At 39.2% G+C, this 21,980-nt stretch overlaps 1 protein-coding gene across 16 annotated transcripts in view; it reads right to left on the bottom strand.

Moving 5' to 3' along the window:
• The window catches only part of ankhd1 (ankyrin repeat and KH domain containing 1), a 155,315-nt gene extending 134,856 nt beyond the window's left edge, over window positions 1-20,459 (bottom strand). For 11 of the 16 annotated variants that reach the window (XM_072590811.1, XM_072590803.1, XM_072590805.1 and 8 more), the window contains exon 1: window positions 20,071-20,458. In XM_072590811.1, coding sequence (XP_072446912.1) covers window positions 20,071-20,256 — 186 coding nt within the window. In that variant the 5' untranslated portion in view covers window positions 20,257-20,458. Of the gene's footprint in view, window positions 1-20,070 lie in introns of all 16 variants that reach the window. The other 5 variants (XM_072590812.1, XM_072590810.1, XM_072590808.1 and 2 more) reach the window with 2 other exon arrangements.
• Between the last annotated feature and the right edge of the window lie 1,521 nt (window positions 20,460-21,980).

Consider the following 21,980-nt stretch of genomic DNA (forward strand, 5'->3'; position numbering starts at 1 on the left):
TTTTGAGCATTGAATTTCCAATATGTTAGATGCTGAACACAAATTAAAAGTGATGCAAAGATGCCATTTATTCAAACCAGCTTTCAAATAACATGCATCAGTACAGAACAACAGGACACTTGCTGTTCAATATCTTTATTTTTGTCAGGTAAATAAACACTCCACAATTTTAAACAAATAGGGAAATTCCATACTTATTCCAAAGCAATTATTTCAATAGATGAGATCCATGAATACATTAATTACCTATTATATACAAAACATTAAATACACATATTTCAAGTTATAAGCAAAGTAAATACGTGCATTGGAGCTTCCAGTTAGCATGGTTCAGCTGGTAAGCACTCACTTTTGACTGGGTTTACAGAAACTCCACTTTAGGACTTCTTGTGCTTGAAGTTGATTTGCAGAGGCAACATCTTTTAAATGATATAATCAATACAAGTCCAAAGTGTAGAATGTTTTGTTCCCACATCCATTCATTTCAGCCAAAATCAAAAATAAAATTTGCAGCGCTTCTCTCCCTTAGGAAATACCCAACAGTCAAAATGATATCTTTGTATTTTTGTAAAAATACAGAGTCGGGCCTCACACAACCTGATCTATGTTCTGCACCCGACTGGCTACACACTCCCCAGCCAGTAGCACAATTCCCTCAAGTCTGCTGACCAAGTCTCAAGTCAAACCAAAGTCAGTCTTCCCTGGTTTAGAATGGAGTACTCCTTGTAACTTCGCAAAGTAGTCTGGTAAGACAGACTTTTTGAAGTCATGGTCCTCAGAAAAATAAATTAGTTTTCCTCTATGACAGGGCAAAGTTTTAATCAGAAATAATTCAGATGATGTTTTCTTAAATGCAAGGTTCCAACGAACAATAACAGCCAGTGGTATATAAAATTCAGCAATAACTTAAGGAATTACTAACTGTCATAATCAGAATCTTGAAGTTATACAAATTTGGTGGCCTCAATTTGCAATGCATAAAGTTGTTTTTTTGCTTAAAGTTGTGTCTCCAATTTGTGATACACTAACAGCCACTTCAGCTCAGATGGAAGCAATCATTACAGTTACTGTTTTGGTGAAGTGCTGGTTATTAAGGGTAAATAAATCACGTCATGTTCTCCTTCTGGTTAATGTCCTAATCTGTACAATTTCCTACTCAAACCTCTTCATCTCTTCCCAATTTTAAAGACACTTCCTAAAAAGCAACTAATTATCAACCCTCTTGAGGCTTATATTGAATTTTATCAAGTTTCATAAGACATTATGTTAAAAGCATACCAGAAATGCAACTTGCAACTATTGGTTATGCAAAAACAAACATGCATATATTGGTGAGAACATCTCCCTAAGGTGTCAGGATTCAGAAGTCTGCTAACTTATCAATTACATAAAAATAACCACTAGGTAAGTTAAGATAGCATCTTGTTTGTATCCACCAGAAGGTAATATTTTCATGAAAACATTGGTTAAAAATAACTTAAGCATTCTCCTTTCAAGACTGAAGGATTCAGCTTGCTCAGAGACTAATAGCACTATACACAATCCTTTCAATCACAAGAAATTGAAGATATCAAAAGAAAAATAGCTAGCTATTGTAACGTACATTGCAGTAGTATCAACGTGCAGATTATATTTAGTACACAGCCAAATTGTGGGCGGCACGGTGGCACAGTAGTTAACACTGCTGCCTCACAGCGCCAGAGACCAGAGTTCAATTCCCACCTCAGGTGACTGACTGTGTGGAGTTTGCACGTTCTCTCCGTGTCAGCGTGGGTTTCCTCCGGGTGCTCCGGTTTCCTCCCACAGTCTAAAGATGTGCAGGCCAGGTGAATTGGCCATGCTAAATTGTCCCTAGCGTTAGGTAAGGGGTAAACGTAGGGGCATGGGTGGGTTGCGCTTCGGCGGGTCGGTGTGGACTTGTTGGGCTGAAGGGCCTGTTTCCACACTGTAATGTAATCTAATCAAAGGCAGATTTGGCATGGTTACCATATTGTACATTTAATAAGCACACAATTATCAAGAAGCTTCCAAAAGAATCATGTTACAAATTCTCTTTTAGAATATACTGATGTTTTGAATCTTCTCAACTGTTCACCGGTTTACATTTAGATGTGTCCTTTTTAAAAAATAAGCCCTGGACCACAAATCTTTTACACATACGTAACATTCCATGTACTAGTTAGTTACAAAAAAGATTGAAAGCAAGGTCCAAGAATCAATTAAAAAGTTTAGCAAGAAATACAGGAGGGAGCTCACATCTCAGTTTTCATGTGTTAAACCAGACTGACAAAATTAAGTGACATTTTCATTTGTCCTTGTGACTAAAATATGATACGAAATGAGGATTTGCCACTTCAATTCTCAGTTTTTAAAGCAAGTCTCTCATACATATACAATAATTACTTCGTAAGGGAATCTCAAAGGATACAGCACAGAAAAAGGCCATTTGGCCTGTCAGTTCTGCACCATTACTTGCCAGGCTTAGCCTAATGGTCCAATTTTTCCAAACCTTCAGACTTTACCTAATCCCTCTTTGTAATCCACAACAATCTTCTGCCATAGTGTATACCATTTCTTCTTTTATGATGCCTTTGGTCCTTTTGCCAATCACCTCAAATTTATGTTCTCTGGTTTACAACCCCTTCAACAAAGGATACATTTCTCTATTCACACTGTCCAGATCCTTTAGGACTTTGAACACCTATCAAACCTAATTTGAATCTTCTCTCTCCAAAGACAGCAGTCAAAGCTTTTCCAATCTATCCATGTAAGTGAAGTCTCTAGAACTAGCTTCCTAAATTCTTCTGTGCACACGTTTTCACATCCTTCAAGTGCAGCGCAGAATTAAATACAATATTCCTGTTGAATTTTATTACAGTGCACCATAATTTCTTGGCTTTTGTACTCTGTGGCTTCAATTGTAGCCACAGTGATGGCTATAGTATAGTGGTGGACCTTGAAGAGACAACCCCTACTGCAATGGGAAGGCACATGACAAATTACATGTTTCTCAAAAGTAAAATTTCACACTTGAGTCTGCCAGGAACTACAAAACCTTTTCAGGATAGTCATTTGTCATAAGTAAATGGATTACTTGATCAAAATGTTTTGACAGAATGTATCCCAATTCCAACTTATGGTATTTGCACTTTGAAGAACTGGGAATTATCCAGGTAAAACTAATCCAAGAAAATTCCAGGTGCAGATTCCTGGCAATTCCAGTTTACTGTGGTTATCAGCATACAGTTCTCACCAGGTGACTAGCTATGAAACTGAAATTAGATTGGGGTCCAGACAATTCAAAGGAACAAAACCAAAAGGAGTAGACTGTATGCCTCTTCATGCCTGCTCTCTCATTAAGGTCCCATCTGATCTTTCACCTCAATTCTAATTGCTTGCCTGTACTCCCTTAGTTCTCCTACTACTCAAATCCTTATTTACCTTGAACATATTCAACCACTCAGTATTAACATTTCTCTTGAGAAAATTCTAATGATTTACAACCCTCAGACAGGAAACATCACTTCAACTTAGCTTAAATTTGATCAATTCTTACCCTGAGAGACCGAATCCATATCTTGCCTCACCAAGGCAAAAAGACTTCTCAGCTTCAATCCTTTTCAGCTAAATCAGGATCTTGTGCATTTCAGTGAGATCAACTTGTTGTTTTAAACTTAGTATTGAGACAGTATTGCTCTATTACACACAATTCATCCTCACAGAACAGTCTTCTCACCCCAAGCATTAATCTATTCCATAGAACTATATTCTTCCTTTGTAGGTGCACACTGCACATTGAATATAGCATGGTCTCACCCAAAGCCCCTGGACAACTGCAAGTCTCCACTATTTGTGCTTCAAACCCTTTACGATGAAGGCCAACAAATTGGCTGCCTTTGGTTGTGTGTACAAGACACCCAAATAGTACTGAACATTTAATGACCCATCATATAGAAATTACTTTTTTTATTCTCTAAATCAAAGTGAATATCACATTACTGCACATTTCACCACTGCCATTTTCTTGACTATCCTGTGCACTTCACTTATCTAAAGCGCATTGCACACACAAGATTTTTATTCATCGCATTGCTAGTCGGAAACCAATAATTTTCTTTTAAAATTGGAGGACTGAGGAAATCACAAAGAAAAAATGAAGCCACAGGGGTTTACAGTTCAAAACAGGAATTTTGTTGCACAAAAAAAACCAAACACATTATCTGCATTACCTTCAATGGTCAGTTACACTGACTGAAGTAAAATGAAAATTATACTCAATTTCCATAAAACACATTCCTACAATATCCATGCAACTTGCACCCCCAAAAATCTACTTGTGCAACAACTGGAAAGTTGACCACTTGATCAGAGCACTACTTCAAGGACCAGCATAAGGCTGGTAATTTCTTGGTTTTCAGTTTACTTCCAGCAAAGCTGTCCCTTCAAATCTACTCCAATCATCCTGTGGTCGTCAACTGCCCATTCAACACAGCATTTGGAAGACAGTACAACGAAGGGTATGATCTTAGTGTAGGATAATAGGTTGGCACAATGTGGAGGGTTAAGGGCCTGTACTGTGCTGTACTGTACTGTCCTATGTTCATATCAACAGCATTCCTACCCAAGGTCAGAACTCTCCTGGTTCTAAAGTTGTTGTATTGAATTTTCCGTCAAAAAGAAAATCCTTCTCAGCCTGAATCTTATGTAAATTCAACTCACTATTAGGAATTTTTCGGTCAACCAGACTAGAGTTTCTGAGCTAACACATGAAATTTGAAAGAAGCAATTTCTCTTTGCAGCTAGCTTGTTTGAAAACAAAAAGAGGTTGTTCAAACTGTTGGCCCCACATACACAAACTACATACCCCAGTAATTCACATGTGAGTGGGGAAGCATGTAGAAAATAGTAACAACATAAAAGAGTTCAATGTTAAGTTGTAAAAGGAAAAATAAAATCAATGATTAAGATCCCAGATGGAAAAAGGGCAGATTTTAGGATCCAAAAGTTGAACTGGAGTATATTGTTTGGAAACATTTTGGTGGATAAAACAATAGATGCTAAATTGGAGAATTTCAAGAGATGAATAGGGTGCAAGATAGGTAGAAACCTGTGGGAAATAATACAGCTAAAGCTATAGTACCCTGGATGAGCAAAGATGTCGATCAGAAAATAAGGAAAAGGAGGGACATGATGGATACTGGAATAATAATGATAGCAGATATCAAGAAGTGTCTCAAATGCAGGAGAGAGATTAAGACTAGAATAAAAGAAAGGATAAAAAGGAAGCATAAGGTAAGGACGGCAGGCTGTGTTAAAACAAACAGCAGAATGTTCTTCAAACACATGAAAAGTAAAAGATGCACAAAGGATAGAGTTGTGACACATAAGGAGCAGGGTGAGCTAACTAAAGCAAAAGGATATGGCAGAGATACTTTATGAATATTTTACTTCTGTCTTTACCAGATTAGAGGATGGTAACAATAGCATAGTTGAAAGTGTGGGTGTTGTACATCTGAGCAGTATAACAATAAAGGAAAGGTGCTAAACAGGCTGGCGATACTTAAGGTTCAGACGTCACCAGGCCTGGATGGGATTGCTGAGAAGGGTAAGGGAGCAAATTGCAGGCTTGTCGACAAATTTCTCATACCCTTCTGAACATGTGACTGGACAATTGAAAATGTGACACCGTTGTTTAAGAAAAGGGGCAAAGATAACCCAGGAAACTGATGTCAGTTGACATCAGTGGGAAAACTCATTATGGCCATAATATAAAGGAAAATATACACTTGAGAAAAATAAGTTAATACTAGACAGCCAACATGGCTTTAAATCAAGGGCAGGTTATGTCTCTCAAATTTAATTAAGTTATGACAACATGACAGGTAGTCGATGACAGGGTTGTGGATATTGTATATTTGGATTATCAGAAAGTCTTTGTTATGGTGCCAAATTAGATATGTTTGAGATTGAGGAGTCTTTGGCAGAATGGGTCAGAAGTTGGCTAAAAGATAGGAAACAGAGGGTAGGGAGAGATTAACATTTCTCAGGTCAGAGACAGGTTCTAAGTGGTGTTCCCCAGGGATCAGTTGGGATGCTTGTTTTTTTCTCATTTATATAAAAGATTTGGAGTTGAGGGCAAAAAAATCTTAAAATTTGCACACGTTCTTAAGCTAGGGAGAGTAGTAAATGGAGAGGACAATATGGAGGGACTTCAAGAGATATTGACAAGTTGACCAAATGGACAGACAGCTAGCAGAAATGAGAGTTAATGCATTTTTAAAGAAGAAACACAGTTAATACAGGCTCACTCACATGACTTTGGAGGGAGTACAGAGTAGATGGACTTAATGGTTCACATGGATAATTCTCTGGCAGTGACCAGGCAAGTTGAAACACTTGTTAGGAAAGCTAAAAGGATCCTTGGGTTTACAAATAAAGACATGGAGTATGGAAACAAGGAAGCAATGCCACACTTCTACAAATCATTGGTCAGATCACAATTGGAGTCTTGTGTTCAGTTCTAGGCACCAAGATTTACTAGAATGATGATATCAGGAATGAGGAGTTTTAGATAAAAAGGAAAAATTGGAGCAGAGAAGCTTAAGAGGTGACTTTATTGAGGCGTTCAAAATTTATAAACAATTTTGACAGGATAAAGGAAGATATTCTGGATGCACTAATTGATATGTCAGTAACCAGGACTCAATTTCAAGATTGTTAGCAAGAGACCAAAGAGTGACAAGAGGAAAATCTTCTTTACCCAGAGAGTGGTTGGGATTTGGAATGCACTATCTGGGAAGAGGTGAATTCCACAAGTGGTTTCAAAAGAGAGCTGGATATATATTTGAGGAGAACAGGTTTACAGGGCTATAGTGTTAATGCTGGAGAAAGGCACCAGCTGGGTAGCTGGCTCAGGAATCAGTACAGACAACAAGCTAAATGGCCTCCTGTATACTGTAAAATTCAAAGATTCTACAGTTACCTAATGACAGACTCTAAATTATTTTATTGTCCAGCTCCCAGGCAGCTTCGTCACAAGATTAGATCCTGAAAGCAAAGAGTCAGAGTCATACTGCACAGAAACAAGCTCTTTCATCCAATCAATGCAAGGCAGACATAAGCCCAAACTAAGTTAGTCCTACCTGCCTGCTCCTGGCCCCTATCTCTCCAAACCTTTCCTATTCATGTACTTATCAAAGTGAATTTTAAACACTGGAACTTGCCTGCATCCACTACATCCTCAGGAAGTGCATTCCACGTGCAAACTGGCTGGTGTAAAAAAAAAAGTGTTTTTTTTCAAATAAATCTCTCCTCTCACCTTAAAAATATGCCCTCTCGTCTCAAAATCCCCCATCCTAGGTCAAAGATACCTGCCATTAGCTCGATCTAAATCAGTCATGATTTTATAAACTTCTTTAAAATGTCATCTCTCAACCTGCTCTCCTCCAGTGAACGAAGTCTCAGCCTATACAGCCTTTCTTTATAACTCAAACCTGCCACACCCAGCAACATCCTGGTAAATCTATTATGAACCCTCGCCAGCTTAATAATGTCCTTCCTATTACTGGGCAGCCAGAACTACCAGACACAATACTCCAGAAGAGGCCATACCAACATCTGTACAGCCTCAACATTGCTTCCCATCTTCTATACTCGAAAGGACCGAGCAATGAAGGCAAGCTTGCTAAATACCGTTTTAACCATGCTGTCTGTATGTGACAGAAACTTCAAAAGAATTATATACCTGAACCCCTGGGTCCCTCTGTTCTACAACACTACCCAAGACCCTACCATTAATTGTATAATCCCTATCCTTTTGTTGTACCAAAATGCAGTCTCACATTTATTCAAATTGAACTCCAGCTACCATTTTTTGGCTTATTAACCCAACTGATGAAGATCTCTTTGTAATCTCAGAAAACCTTCACCACTGTCTACAATGCCACAAACTTTTGGTGTCTTTACAAACTTATTAAGCGTACTCGCTATATTCTCATTCAAATCACTTACACAAGAGGACCCAGAACAGATCCCTGCAGAACTCCACTGGTCATAGGCCTCCAGTCTGAAAACCTTCTGCGACCACTCGACTCCTGTTGTTAAGCCAACATTGTATCCAATTAGCGAGCTCACGTTGAATCCCATGTGACCTAACTTTACTAATTAGCCAACCTTGCAGAGCCTTGTCAAAGGCTTTACTAAAGCAAAAAATAAATAACATCTAATGCTCGGCCCTCAATCTTTTTGTAACTTCCTCAAAAAATTCCAAAGTTTGAGAAACAACTTACCTCGCACAAAACCCTGTGGACAATCCTTATCAATTTTTGCCAATCTAAATGTTTGCACATCCTACCAGAATGCTTTCTCAGAAATAATTTCCGACAGAAATTAGGTTCCAAACAAAAAGACCACTACCCAATATATAGAACATAACCTCCAGAAGCACATGGGTTCCTCAACATTCACGAACACATACAGAATTGATGTCATCGTTTGTGACTAGAATCAGAGATGTACAGCATGGAAACAGACCCTGATGTCCAACTCCTCCATGCCAACCAGATATCCTAAAGTAATCTAGTCCCAGTTGCCAGCATTTGGCCGATATCTCTCTGAACCCTTCCTATTCTTTTACCCATTCAGGAGATCTTTTAAATGCTGTAATTTACCAGATCCACCAACTCCTCTGGCTGCTCATTCCATACATACACCGCCCTTTGTATGAAAACATTGCCCCCAAGTGCCTTTTAAATTTTTCCCCCGTCACCCTAAACCTATGCCCTCTTGTTCTAGACTCCCCCCACCCCAGGGAAAATATCTTGTCTATTTATCCTATCAACACCCCTCAATTTTGTAAACCTCTGTATGGTCACCAGTCAGCCTCCGATGATCCAAGGAAAACAGCCCTGGACTATTCAGCCTATCCCTATAGCTCAAATCCTCCAACCCTGGCAACATCCTTGTAAATCTTTCATGAACCCTTTCAAGTTTCACAACATCTTTCCGATAGGAAGGAGACCAGAGCTGCACACAATATTCCAAAAGTGGCCTAACCAAAGACTTGTATAGCCTCAACATGACCTCCCAACACCTATATTCAATGTTCTGACCAATAAAGGAAAGCAAACCATTCTATCGGCTTCTCCACTTTCAATGAACCTGCACTCCAAAGTCTCTTTGTTTAGCAACACTCCCCAGGACCTTACCATTAAGGTGTATGGTCCTGCTCTGATTTACTTTTCCACAATGCAGCACCTCACATTTATCTAAGTTAAACTCCATCTATCACTTCTCAGCCCATTGGTCCATCCGACCAAGATCCCATTTGTAATCAGAGATAACCTTCTGCGCTGTCGACTACTCTCCAATTTTGGTATCAGCTGCCAACTTACTAACCATACCTCCTATGTTCACATCCAAATCATTTATGTAAATGACAAAAAGGGGACCCAGCACCATTCCTTGTGGCACACTGATGGTCACAGATGTCTAGTATGAAAGGCAACCCTCCACCGCCGCTCTCCTCTACCTTCGAGCTAGTTCTGTATCTAAATGGCTAGTTCTCCCTGCTTTTCCTACGATCTAACTTTGCTAATCAGCCTACCAGGAGGAAATTATTGAACATCTTATTGAAATCCATAGATGATATCACGTCCACTACTTTGCCCTCACATACCATTTAGCATTATACATACAGTCACAAAACGTTGATACCGTGCCCATTATAAAGACAATGCACATCAGTAACTTGCTCTCCCTTACTATCAGCATCAAGAAAACCATAATTATGGACCATGGTGTCAGATCTTTACCTTTCTGGAAGCATTAGCAAATTTGCTCCCTCAGATCCATAATGGCAATGTTCCTTAATACAGAACATGATACACACATTGGGGAAGCTGCTATCACCTTTGGCAGATATAATAAGTGTGTGAAGTAAAATCAGACTTGTTAAACTATTAAACTATATTAAACTATTCTGGTTGGAGAGCTGTGTGCTCAACACCTTGTCACATACTGTGAAACATTGAATATTTCAGTTATCAAGAAAGAAAACTTAACCTTCAATGTAATTGTCTGTGTCGTATTCTGGGCATCTCACTGAAGGACAAAATGAGAGCAGCAGTCACCTTGAAGACTAATTGCTCAAGCATAATGGCAATCATCCAATGACAACTCCACCTGCTTCATTCAGATGATAGAAGTCGGATGTTTACGCAATAAGTTCCTGTACAGTAAGGTAACCAGAAACAAAAGTTCAGTTAGACCATCACTGGTCCTCTTTGAAGATGCAACGGAGATGACATAAAGGTTTGAAACAGCTACTTTCATAGCAAGCAAGCACAGGCTGATGACAGGTAAGTGGCATCACCTGTGTGCCTGCTGGCATTGCCATGACAGTCAATAGCCCAAGGAGACTTACAACCAGCACCAATAAAAACAATCACATCACACACAACACTTGCACCAAAAACACACATCTCAAAAATTGGTCAAAGTGATTCATAAGAAGCTATGTTATACTCAATGGATTGGATTCCTTGCAGGTCCATGAGCATATGAAAGTGGAAGGATGCCAGTGATGTCAGATCATGAACACAGACTGTAAAAATCATATAGCTACACAGCGATTGCTATAGCTCCCACCAATAACAGCTATAAAACCTGAAACTGATCAGTTTATTCTTGCAGTTTTCTGTCCTTTAGTCAATCTTCTATTCATGCTATTGTATGCCTAATCCAGTGAACTTTGGCTAATGTATCATGTGGTACCTTATTGAATGCTTTTTTGTAAATCCACTGGCTTGCCTTTGTCTACCTTGCTAATTATATCCTCCAAAACACTAATGGAGCTAAGTTTCTCGAACTCAATTTCCCTTACATTAAACTATTTTGGATCTACCAAAGTGATTCTTAGCACTTTCATAAATTAAGTTTCCAGAATTCTTCCTATGACTAACACCTGGCGAAATGGTCTGCAGTTACTTATTTATGCACCCCCATCTTTCTTAAATAGTATTTTACTTATTCCAATCCATGATAATATTCAAGAATCTAGGGAATTTGGAAGATCTCAAGCAGTGCAACCAGTCATCTCCACTAGACACCTAAGGATCAAGCGCAGGTAATGTCAGTTTTGTTTTTATAAGTCATTTGTTTCTTTTTTTTACCTTTTCTTTCCAAGATATGGAATAATTTCAAGTTTTTCACTCTCATTACAGTTGGTGCCCTCTTTTGATAGTTTTTGCACCTATAAGACTTACAAAATATTTAGAGATGTCGGTACTGGACTGGCATTGCAATTAAACATGCTGGACTGTAACCTGGTGTTGTGCGATTTGTAACTTTGTACAAAATATTTGTTCTATATTATTTCTTTATTCACCCCTAAATTTATTCTTGCCCAAGTCTTTAAAGGATCCATGTTTACTTTTGTCACTCTGGAGGATGACTGTACAATCTTGTAGCACCTCTTAGAAGCTACTTCTTTTTGCTTACTACTTTACCCACTTTTCCTGGCAACATTCAAAGGTTCTTTTTCAATATATTTATATCTATAACCTCTTTAGCAAAAAGAGGGTGAACTTTACCCACCTTTCTGGAAATATTATTAATAAGCAATGCATATTCTTTGAGAAATGTGTATCATTATCAAATGCCATGCTTTCTCATTTAGTGCCCAATTATATTAAACCAACTCTCATCGCAGTCCTATGCAATAGGCTTGAATTAAGTTTATGACTCAGACTAGAATATTTCTCCAACTTCATCCTACACTATTAGGATTTCGCATCCGACTTCTTTTCCAGTTTGCTTGAATTTTGAAGCATCAAATGACCTGTAATATTTAATTGCCAATCATTACAGCAAAAAGGTTACCTATTGACCATCAAAACACATGCATTTATCGTTGTGCCATTAATTCAAATTATAGACAACTCTCAAATCCAGATAAAAGTCCTTTAAGTTTCACAAGTTTGACACCAGTTCGATTTTATTCATTGTGCACTATTATTTAACCTTTGTCCATTCATGTTATATCTGTTTAAACAACCCAAATTGCAATCCTTCTATAGGATCCTTCTTTTTCTCTTCAAATTTATAAATACCTCCTTTCTTGAACACTCTTTGTCCTGTACAGTGTCAATACCCTAGGAATCAAAATCCTGATTTATTGTACCATTCAGATGCAGACATTCAGCATCCTACTGTGTTTGACCCTGTGCAAATTCCCATTTGACTCAAAGTAATCATGACCACATTCCTTTTCACACCTCCCACTTCCCAAGTTCCGCTATCAGAGTACTATGGCATTCGTTCATCCATCCTTTAAGTTTTGACATCATCCACAAAGGCAGATGGACCCTGCAACTATTAGATAAAAATAGGCTAAGCAGCACTGGATCTGGACCCAAATGCTACCAAATCCAAGTCACACACAGCCAACATAATCAAAGACTACTCCTCCACTAGTTATAATCTTTTCTAACCTCTTCCATTGGACACAAGATACAAAAGCTTAAATCACACAAACCAACAGGCTCAAAACAGTATCTTCCCCTCTTATTAAGCTTCTGAATGGAGCTCTCTTTAAATTTCATATTGATCTTGCTCTTTGTACACCTTCTCTGCAACCATAACATGGTCATCTTTGCTCTGTCCTACTAAGCTTATGCACTTTGTGTGGTATGATCTTCCTGTACTGCAAACAAAACAAAAAATACTCACTGTACCTAGGTATATTTGACAATAATAAATCAAAACAAAAAACCCAGATCCATGTCACATCTTAGCCGATCAGATGTGGCTGCAACCACCAAGACAGACAGGTCAACTCTGACCATTCCCGATACCCTGCAAGATCTGCACGTTGGACTAGGAGCTGAACTTTTTCCAAGATAAATAGTTATTGTAGATGCGATTGTCTGAAATCAACCTTCTCAAAATTCTACTTGCTGTGGCCACTTTATAAGCAGAATTGCTTCTTTGAACCAATTCGACGCAGCCTGATAAATGGTTGCTTGTTTTGGGTTTATTGACACTGCTATTGATATTGTACTGCTTGCATGAAAGTATGGAGTTAAGCAAAACCCTAGATAATATTCCAAACACCGGTGGATACCTCAATTGTAATAAGACACTACTGAAACCAGGGTTAGAATACAAATCACGTGTAATACTTTTACTTAGAATTCCTTCGATGCAAATCTCGTTTAGGTGGTCTAATTAAAGGGAAGGGACTTACTAATTTGTATTGCCTGCATTTCAAGCTAACCTCAATTTAAATCCTAAATACATTTATCTTAATTGCAATGGACGAGAAAATAAATCAGGATAGTCTCTACCTTTAATACTATCCTGGCAGCACTGATTATTATTGAGATCAGCAGTAGAAAATCTGGATACTTTGCCCATCCTCCTTGTTGTGCAGTGAACTGGTCAATTATCACATTCACAACATTACTCCAAGCGAAGTCAGAAAACCCAGAGGTAAAAAACTGAAGTTCAAACCAGAAACCTCCAGAGTCAACCATGCATTTACCAATCAAGCCCACACTGGTTCTCGGAAGTAAAAAAAAAGTAGTTAGGCCAGTCAGATACAATGAGTATCATTCAGTCTCTGACTCCATGTAGTATAGCAGCAGAGAAAAGAAACAGCATATTCCAATATTGTCAGAAGGAAAATAAGTTGCCTTAGCAACACTAATCAAGTTACGCTTAAAATTTTGTCAAGTGCCTATCTCACCTGAAAATACTCCTGTTCACAAACTTCAGATAACTGTTGGTCGTCCTCCCTACCCCTTCAATGGGTTGAGTTAACTCATACTAAGGTACTATCACTAGCAACCCAAGAATAGCTTAACCAATCGTGCTTAATTTCCAGTCTAAAAGCAAAGGATTAGGAAAATATTTCAAAAGGAACACTTCTAATGCACTGCCAATTTTTCGTTGATGTTCACTATGCAACAGGACCTATTAGAATCCTGGCTATTTTTACCCATCATGAGCCTAAGTACCACAGAGAACAGTACTCAACCAATTAATTCTCCCTGTCTGATAAGTTAAATTACCACCAGGCCAAAAAAAAATCAAATCTTCCAGTCAAATGCATTAGTGTTACATTGTGCTACCAACATGAAACATAGTAGATTATTCAACTCCTGAGACATCTTCCACCCATTCAATGAGATAATAGTCAATCTGGATTCTAACTTCATTCACTTACGCAGACTCCAAAATGCCCACTTCCTCACAACATGCCTCAGAATGTCCAATTTCAAATTACTTGAACTCACATGATTTGCCCCCTTTTAAACAGATAATGCCACACTTGTACCATACTTTGTTAAACAAAATGTTGCAAAGTGATTTAAAAAGCATGAGTGAATAAACTTTGGCAGGGAAAATATGACCTTGTGCATTTTGGCAGGAAAGACAGGAGACACACGTTATTTAAAACAGGAATCCAGATTCCCCATTACAGAAGAACCTCGATTATCCAGCATTCGATTAACCGAACTTCGGATCATCCGAACAAGATTGCAACGTCCCAATGCGGCAACGAATATCCAGCATTTGATTAACTGAATGCAATTCTCCTTGCCAGTGTCCTTCGGATAACTGAGGTTCCTCTGTACATGAATCACAAAAGGTTAGTATCCAGATAAAGTAAAACACTGGTATTTTATGCAAGGGGAATAGAATATGGAGGGGAAGTTGGACTGTAGTTGCGCAGGGCCTCAGCAAAGCTATATCTGGAGCTTATGTACAATTCTGGACTCGTTACCTGACAAAGGAGGCAGCCATATTAGAGATTAGACAATTCAGAGTATGTTCACTCATTCCGTAGGTGATGGGATGATCTAGAGCATGCCTGTAAAACACTAGAGCTGAGAAGAATAAGATGCGATCTCAGTGAGACACATTAGATTGTGAGGAGACTTGACAAGGTAAATCCAGGATGATACTTCCTCACATGGAAGAGACGAGAACTACAAAACAACTTACAAATAAGAGAAAGAGGAGGATTTCTTCAGATGTCATTAGTCTGGGTACACAGAAAGCACTGGATGCCAGGCCACAGTTTATTCAATTTTAGATTTGATACATTTTTGATTAACTAGGGAGTTAAGTTGTCTGGATGACAGACAGAAAGTGGAATTAAGACTACAACTACATTGGATATGATCTATCAATTAGTTGAGCAGGTTCGAAGGACTGAACAGCCTACTCCTGCTCCTAGTTCTTACTTCCTGAAGAGAATCTGGTTCAGGTTTTGAGCTAACATTCCCTTTTCTAAAACTTCTCTTTCAGTAAGAAAAGATTCTGTTGACTTGATCAATTCCTTATGAAATACTAATAATTCAAAACAAAATCATCCCTTAAAACCTTGACTATCAAAAAGGAATTTGATTGATACTCTGATTATCTTTTGCAGCCATGGTAGCATTCTGGTGAATCTGCAACACACTTTCCAAAGCTAACAAAGCATTCCTCAGGTGTCCAGAATTGCACACAGTAGTACAAATATGGTTGAACCAGAAGTTATCATTGTTTGACAAAACTCCCTCTCTTTTCATCTTTTATAATGACTAGTATTCCATTAGCTGTGAGACTTTTTTTTAATTTGGCAATTGTTTTAGTGATCTTCATACATGTAGCCCTAAATATCTTTCGGATGTTTAAAAACTTTTTTTTAGTGCAATGGAATCCATCACCCATTGCTTTAACTACCTTATTAAAATGAATTGTGTTTATTTGCAATTTTAACCTAAGAGTATAAATCAGTGACACCATGACACTCTACCATATGATGAGGCTAAGGCTCAGTTAGGAAGCCACCATAAAAGAAACATTTCAAGGGTAACACCATGGCTCAATGGTCAGTGGTCCCTACCTCAGTGCCAGGGACCTGGGTTCAATTCCACCCTCAGACTGTGTGGAATTTGCACTTTCTCCCAACGTATGGGGCTATCCATCAGGTACTCCAATTTCTTCTCTCAGCCCAAAGACATGCAAGTTAAGCAGATTGGCAATGCTAAATTATCCGACGTGCAGGTTAGGAGGGATAGTCACGAGAAATAGGAGGATGAGGGATTGGTCTGGGTGGGATGCTGTTCAGTGTGGACCTTTTGGGCCAAATGATCGGATTCCAAGATTTGAACTCAAGAAGCCTTCTTCCTTTTCAAAAAAAAAGTGTGACTCAAAACAAATAATGTAATTGTACTTACCCCAGTAGAGCTGCCTTAAGACTAATTTAAGGCTTCAATAGATTCTAACTACATGAACAAGGTCCCTTAACATATTGATATTTTCCAAAATACTTTGCCACAAACAACTACATTAATGCAGCACCAAGTGTAAATAAAATCTCTTCAAATATGTAGAGAAACAAACTGGATACTGAGCCAAAGATGAATATATCAGGATGATCAATGAAAGTCTTCCAAGTAACTCAAGAAAAATCCTACAGGATGAAAGAAATAGGTAGGCAGAGTGCTATAGTGAAGGAACTTCAACTTTAGGTCCGATACTAGGTTGAAGGCATTGCCATCAATCACAGGGCACAAGAAAACATCTGAATGAAGGAAATATACTTAGAACTACAAAAATTTTTAAAAAGGTAGAAAATGGACATCAGGTGCAAATTAAGAACATAATCGAGGCAAAGCATATTAAGGTTTTTACATAAAAATGGATTCCAAACTCCAGAACAGTAGCTGAAACCTCTGTTACCAACGATGGATAACATACAATGTGATCCAAAACTACGAAGTAGAGCTCAGTTTGGAACATGGAATGGAATAGATCACTGATGAAGCAACACCTAGTCACAAAAATTCAAAAGCAAGCAGTGAATTCAACATGCTGCAATTCACAGATCCAGTGGGGAAAACAGATCTAATGAGACCAAGACGAAAGCTCTGATAGATCCAGATGTATTCAATTTACAGTTGGTAATCTTATCTCGGGCAACAGTATGTCAACAGATCGACCGCTGAGTCCTATCCAATTCTTCTGCTGGAAAAATACGTATGAAAACTACCTGGACTTATATTTCATGATTAACACAAAATCTTATGATGCTTCAGAGACACTAAACAGAAAAATGGGCACTTGACAAAGGGAAATATGAATTGAGAAGATCAAAGTCTTAGTCAAAGTACATCTTGAAAGATCACCAAAACCTACATTATGGAGAATTCTTGCAACAAAGAAACAATGGGAGGAAGAATAGAGGTATAGAATGAAAGACACATTAAGCCAGCAGCTGACCTTGAAATATTTATCAAGGAAGAGTACATAAATTGGAGGAGAAAAGACTATTAGATCCTTAGGTATTTAAAAAGCTAGCTGCTTGTGCTATAGCAATTTCTAGAGCTACTCCAAGTACAATTCGGTTAACGTGGATCAAATTTAGGGTCAACACAGGAGGAATGGTTTGGAGCAAGATGACACAACTACTTTAAAGACTTAAAGTTGAAGTGAAAGCTTATTCTGTGCAACTTTAAAGTCATTTTTGAGCTGTCCAAATGCTGTTCCGCAACAAAAACATTAATGGCAAATTCAAACACATACACAGCTATTGTCATGAATTCTGACTGCCACAATACATGCACAATAGACAGGTAGAGGCTGGAAGAACACTGAGCCAGGCAGCATCAGGGAGGGTGGAGAAGTCAACATTTCAGATGTAACCCTTTCACAAGCTCTGGAGAGGAATTTAGACAGGTTGCATGGGTAGACATATGCAAGTTTTTTAAAAAAGCTAAGAGAGGCCATTTTAAAAAGGTGAAAGTTCTTAAGTTAAGAAGCACAACACTAGGTTAGAGTCCAACTGATTTATTTGGAATTTCGGAACACTGCTCCTTCACGATTGGGGGGGGGGGGGGGGGGGGGGGTGGCAGGAAGCCATTTCCTGATCTTAAAAGAACAAAAAGTAAATTCAGGGAAAAGACAAAAATAAATTCAGGATGGTTTGCTTTGGTGCACATTGGGGAGAATGATAAAGCAAGAGAATCACCAAACAGCATTAATTTTAGGATCAATTAAGTCTATCTGCTGCTTTCACATTATGATGGAGCAGGAAAGAGGACTGAGATCTTGGCAGAGAAAAGTGAAATCTGACTGCATATGTGACACAGCCACATCTCATGACACATTTGTAACTGTATAACAGGTCAATTCAATTCAGCAAACTTTAGAATTGAGCGAGTAAAGATGGGCAAAACCAGAAGAGAACAAACAGAACATCATCATGCCAGAGTCTTACATGAGAAAGAATCAAGTGGTGAAAGTGAAGGAATGCCAGAACTAATTAACAGTCATAGATCCACTGGGGCACTGAGAACAAGGAGTCAGGCACTGAGGGTTCAACTATACACCAACATGCCTGGTGTTAAGTTCTCAAATAATAAACAACCATGTGCAGTTATCAGACACTAAAGACATAGAACTTGTTTGTACCTTCAAATACAAACAAAATTTCAATATACGTATAAACATTAATTTGAATAAAACAGAATGACAAAAATGTTTATAGACAAAATTCCAATCAAATTTTGACAAAACTGTGATCCATAGTAGTAATTTTATCAAGATGCACCATTTAGTTATCTAATTACATTTGATGTTATTCCAGGAAAAAAATAATTCTATTACTGTGTATTCCCTCAAAGCAGTTTGAGCATAATTTAGCTCATGTCAGATAAAAAGCTAAACTAATCAGCTCAATGTTGTACCTGTGCAAATATTTTAAACCAAAATTCTGTTCTCAGCATCCAAATCCTTTTAACTTGTCCGTTGTCCCCTGAGACTGTTAAATCATAAAAAACCAAATGTTGTCAAGTTGAAGTTAAATAAATCTGTAACATTTGCTTCTGGCTCTTATTTTCATGTGCTCGCTGTAAACTGTAATATTTTGTCCATTTCTGTAGCTAAACCCAATTGTGTACGCTTGCAGACTAAAAACGCTGCTTTGTACTATTTTAAGATGCAACTGTAAGATGCCCCAAACAAAGTTGAAATTGTAAAACAGTACTGACATTATCGGTTCCCTCCAATGAATGATCTACGGATTCTGCAACACATACATAACCTCTTCTACAGAGAGACTAGGCACGTCACGTTCCTTTGGTAGCAGATCAAAATCAAATATAGAACTATAATTGAGACGTAAACTAGAAACATAGCCTTTTTCAGACCTTAAATCATGTGACAAGGCCCGAAATACGGTATTTGTGCGAACGGGGACAACACAGAACCAGGGGCCTACTCGCTCATTTCCATTACGTTAGGCGCTTCCTGGCGTAAATGGGAATAATATGGTACCTTCGAACTCCGTTTATAGTCAAATGTACGTAAGCGAAATATATTTACAGAAAATGGGGCTGAAAAAAAACTGAGTTGACATCTTATGCAGTTTGCCCAATCTAATCGATGCGTTCATACTGTGGGAAATACTTAATATACCAGCCCTTAATGGCTCAACTTACATTAATCGTAATTCGAAAAGGGTTAGTGGCTTCAGGACAATTCAGGCCAGAACTAGTTTTTAGGTTCCAAAAAAAACCAAGCAGCGAGTCGGTAGCTCAATGGGAGTTGTAGTCCCAGTTTCCCGACGCTCCGATTCCAATCAAACTCCGAGTCAAACGTACGAACTACATTTCCCAGGATGCACAACAGTCGCCGCGCACGCGCACACGGCACTCCGGCTCCTCTTTCTCTTGTTCTCCCCCCCCCCCCCCCCCGGCACCCCTCCCCCACCCCCTTTCTCCTCTCACCACCACCACCGCCACCCACCTCCCCGCCCCCCACCCCGACACAATCTCCGGCCTACCGTTTCGGCCAGCCCAGCGCCGAGCCTCGGCTTCGTCTTACAAATTTAGACCCGGATCTGTGCGCACTGCCACCACCATTACAGGTCTCGGGCCTACTATTCAAAGGAGGTGAGATTACTGCCGGGGAGAAAGCATCAGAAGGGGAGGGGGGCCGCGTACTAGCACCTCAAAATGATTGACTAAAAGAACGGCTCCGTGAGTGGCAATGGTGAAGTGACGGTCACTTTACCTCAGAAACCTCATCCTCTTCGCTACCGGAGAGCACAGCCAGCTTGAAATCCAGGCGATCCCCGGGTGTCGGCTCTAAAATGCGAACTTTAGTGCTGACGGCAGCGGTCACAGAATCTATTTCGTCTTCAAAGCCGTCTGTCATCGTGTCCAGCGCTCGGTTCTCCGCTATTACTTCATTCTGCATATTCTTGGCCCTCTATCCTTACCGTATCGGGCGCCTACGAGTCTGACTAGAAGCTGTGTGGATTTCGGCGTCTTTTGATCGTCCCGATGTAAAGTTTGACTTGGGCGACGAACAGCGAAAGCCCCCGCACCTCAGAGACAGACTAGGCCCCGCCAATATTAGTCCACCCGAACCATTAACTTCTGTGCGCCTGCTCCGACTAACTTGATAGGTGCACATCCGGCCCCCGCCCCTGCCCAACCGCTCGATATTGATTGGTCAGAAGGCCCATCTGACATTCTGGCACGCGGCGTAACGGCACGCAAAGCGGCCAGCAACTGGCTAGTATGGTTGTCAATCAAGTGGCTAGCGGGCTCGGATCAGGTTAGGTTGGTCAGCGATGTCTCCGAGAGAGAGAAAGACCCGGATTTTGGTGGGGGGGGGCGGTGGGTGTTGCACTTGCTTTCTGTGTGGGACAAAGATTCATTTACACAGCTGAGTGTTTACCTGTCCTCTTTCATAATTTCAGAAAGGTAGTCTTTCTGAGCTTTAGGGTTTTAGTTTTTATTGTTTTGTAGTTTTACCAGTTTTTGTGAATATTTTTGTCTCTTTGAGAGTCTATTTGCTGCTAGCTCCAGAAGTTGAGTCCACACACTAGGCTCAGAGTTGAAGGAAACCACGCTTATTTTTTTCACCTAAAAGCTATTCCATGATTGCGCAATAGCGCAACCCGCCCCAGAGGGGAAGTATAGGTGATTTTACATTCTTCAAAATACGCCACAGGAAGTCATGGCTGAAAAGTGTATCTTTATTTTTAATCCATATATCCTTTTTAAGGACATCTATCACATGCAGCCAGTGACAAGTTCTGTTAAAACGCATCTATAGGTGACGAGCCACATTATTGAAAAGTCACTGCAAGTTTGCAAACATCCAGCACATAAGTACTGTTATCAAATGCAAACACTGAAAGTTACGCTGTTGTCACGTTGCTAGGGCCTTCGGCTTGTTCAAATAGAAGTAAGTACTGTGGAAGAGTAGAAGAATTTGAGTTTAGAAGTTGAGAGGGCATTTGGCAACACTTGACAACAATTTGTATCAAGAAAGTGTTTTCAACGTAGTAAAATTTCAGAGGTATACAGGTGCCTTATCAGACAAACGAATAACCAAATGCAAGTATTACAGTAATTGATCAGAAACTTGATGGAAGAGGTTGGTGTTAAGGAGGATCAAAAGGTAGGAGAAAGACATAAGCTAAGTAAAACTTCTTGGAAAGAGAATTTGAGAGTTCGAGGCATAGACAGTTGAGGACAAAACTTATAACAGAAGGGCAAAGCAAATTTGGGATGTACAAGTAGTCAGAATTGGAGCAATGGTGAGTTTTTGGAGAGTTGTAAGAGTTGGAGCAGGTTACAGCGGTAAGGTGGCTCATAGTAGGATTTAAATAAGCCAATCAGACACAAACAAAATTTCTGGCTTTTATTGCATTGTATAGTATACAAAAGCAAATCTGTGTGAATCCATAAGGATACATCAGATTACTGTATGTAGTATCGGGCTGCATACCTGTATTGTAGGAACGATTTTGTGGCTTTGGAGTGGACAATGAGTTCAGATCTCAGATGCTGTTCAGCAGGATGAAAAACAAATGTGATGGAAGATTTGAAAATCCAGATTGTTTTTCATTAGACTAATGGAAATTATCAGGCACCGTGATAAATATGTTTAAATTTAAGAAAAAAAAC

This window comes from Chiloscyllium punctatum, chromosome 20 (assembly GCF_047496795.1).
Source record: "Chiloscyllium punctatum isolate Juve2018m chromosome 20, sChiPun1.3, whole genome shotgun sequence".
NCBI classification, from domain to species: Eukaryota; Metazoa; Chordata; class Chondrichthyes; order Orectolobiformes; family Hemiscylliidae; genus Chiloscyllium; species Chiloscyllium punctatum.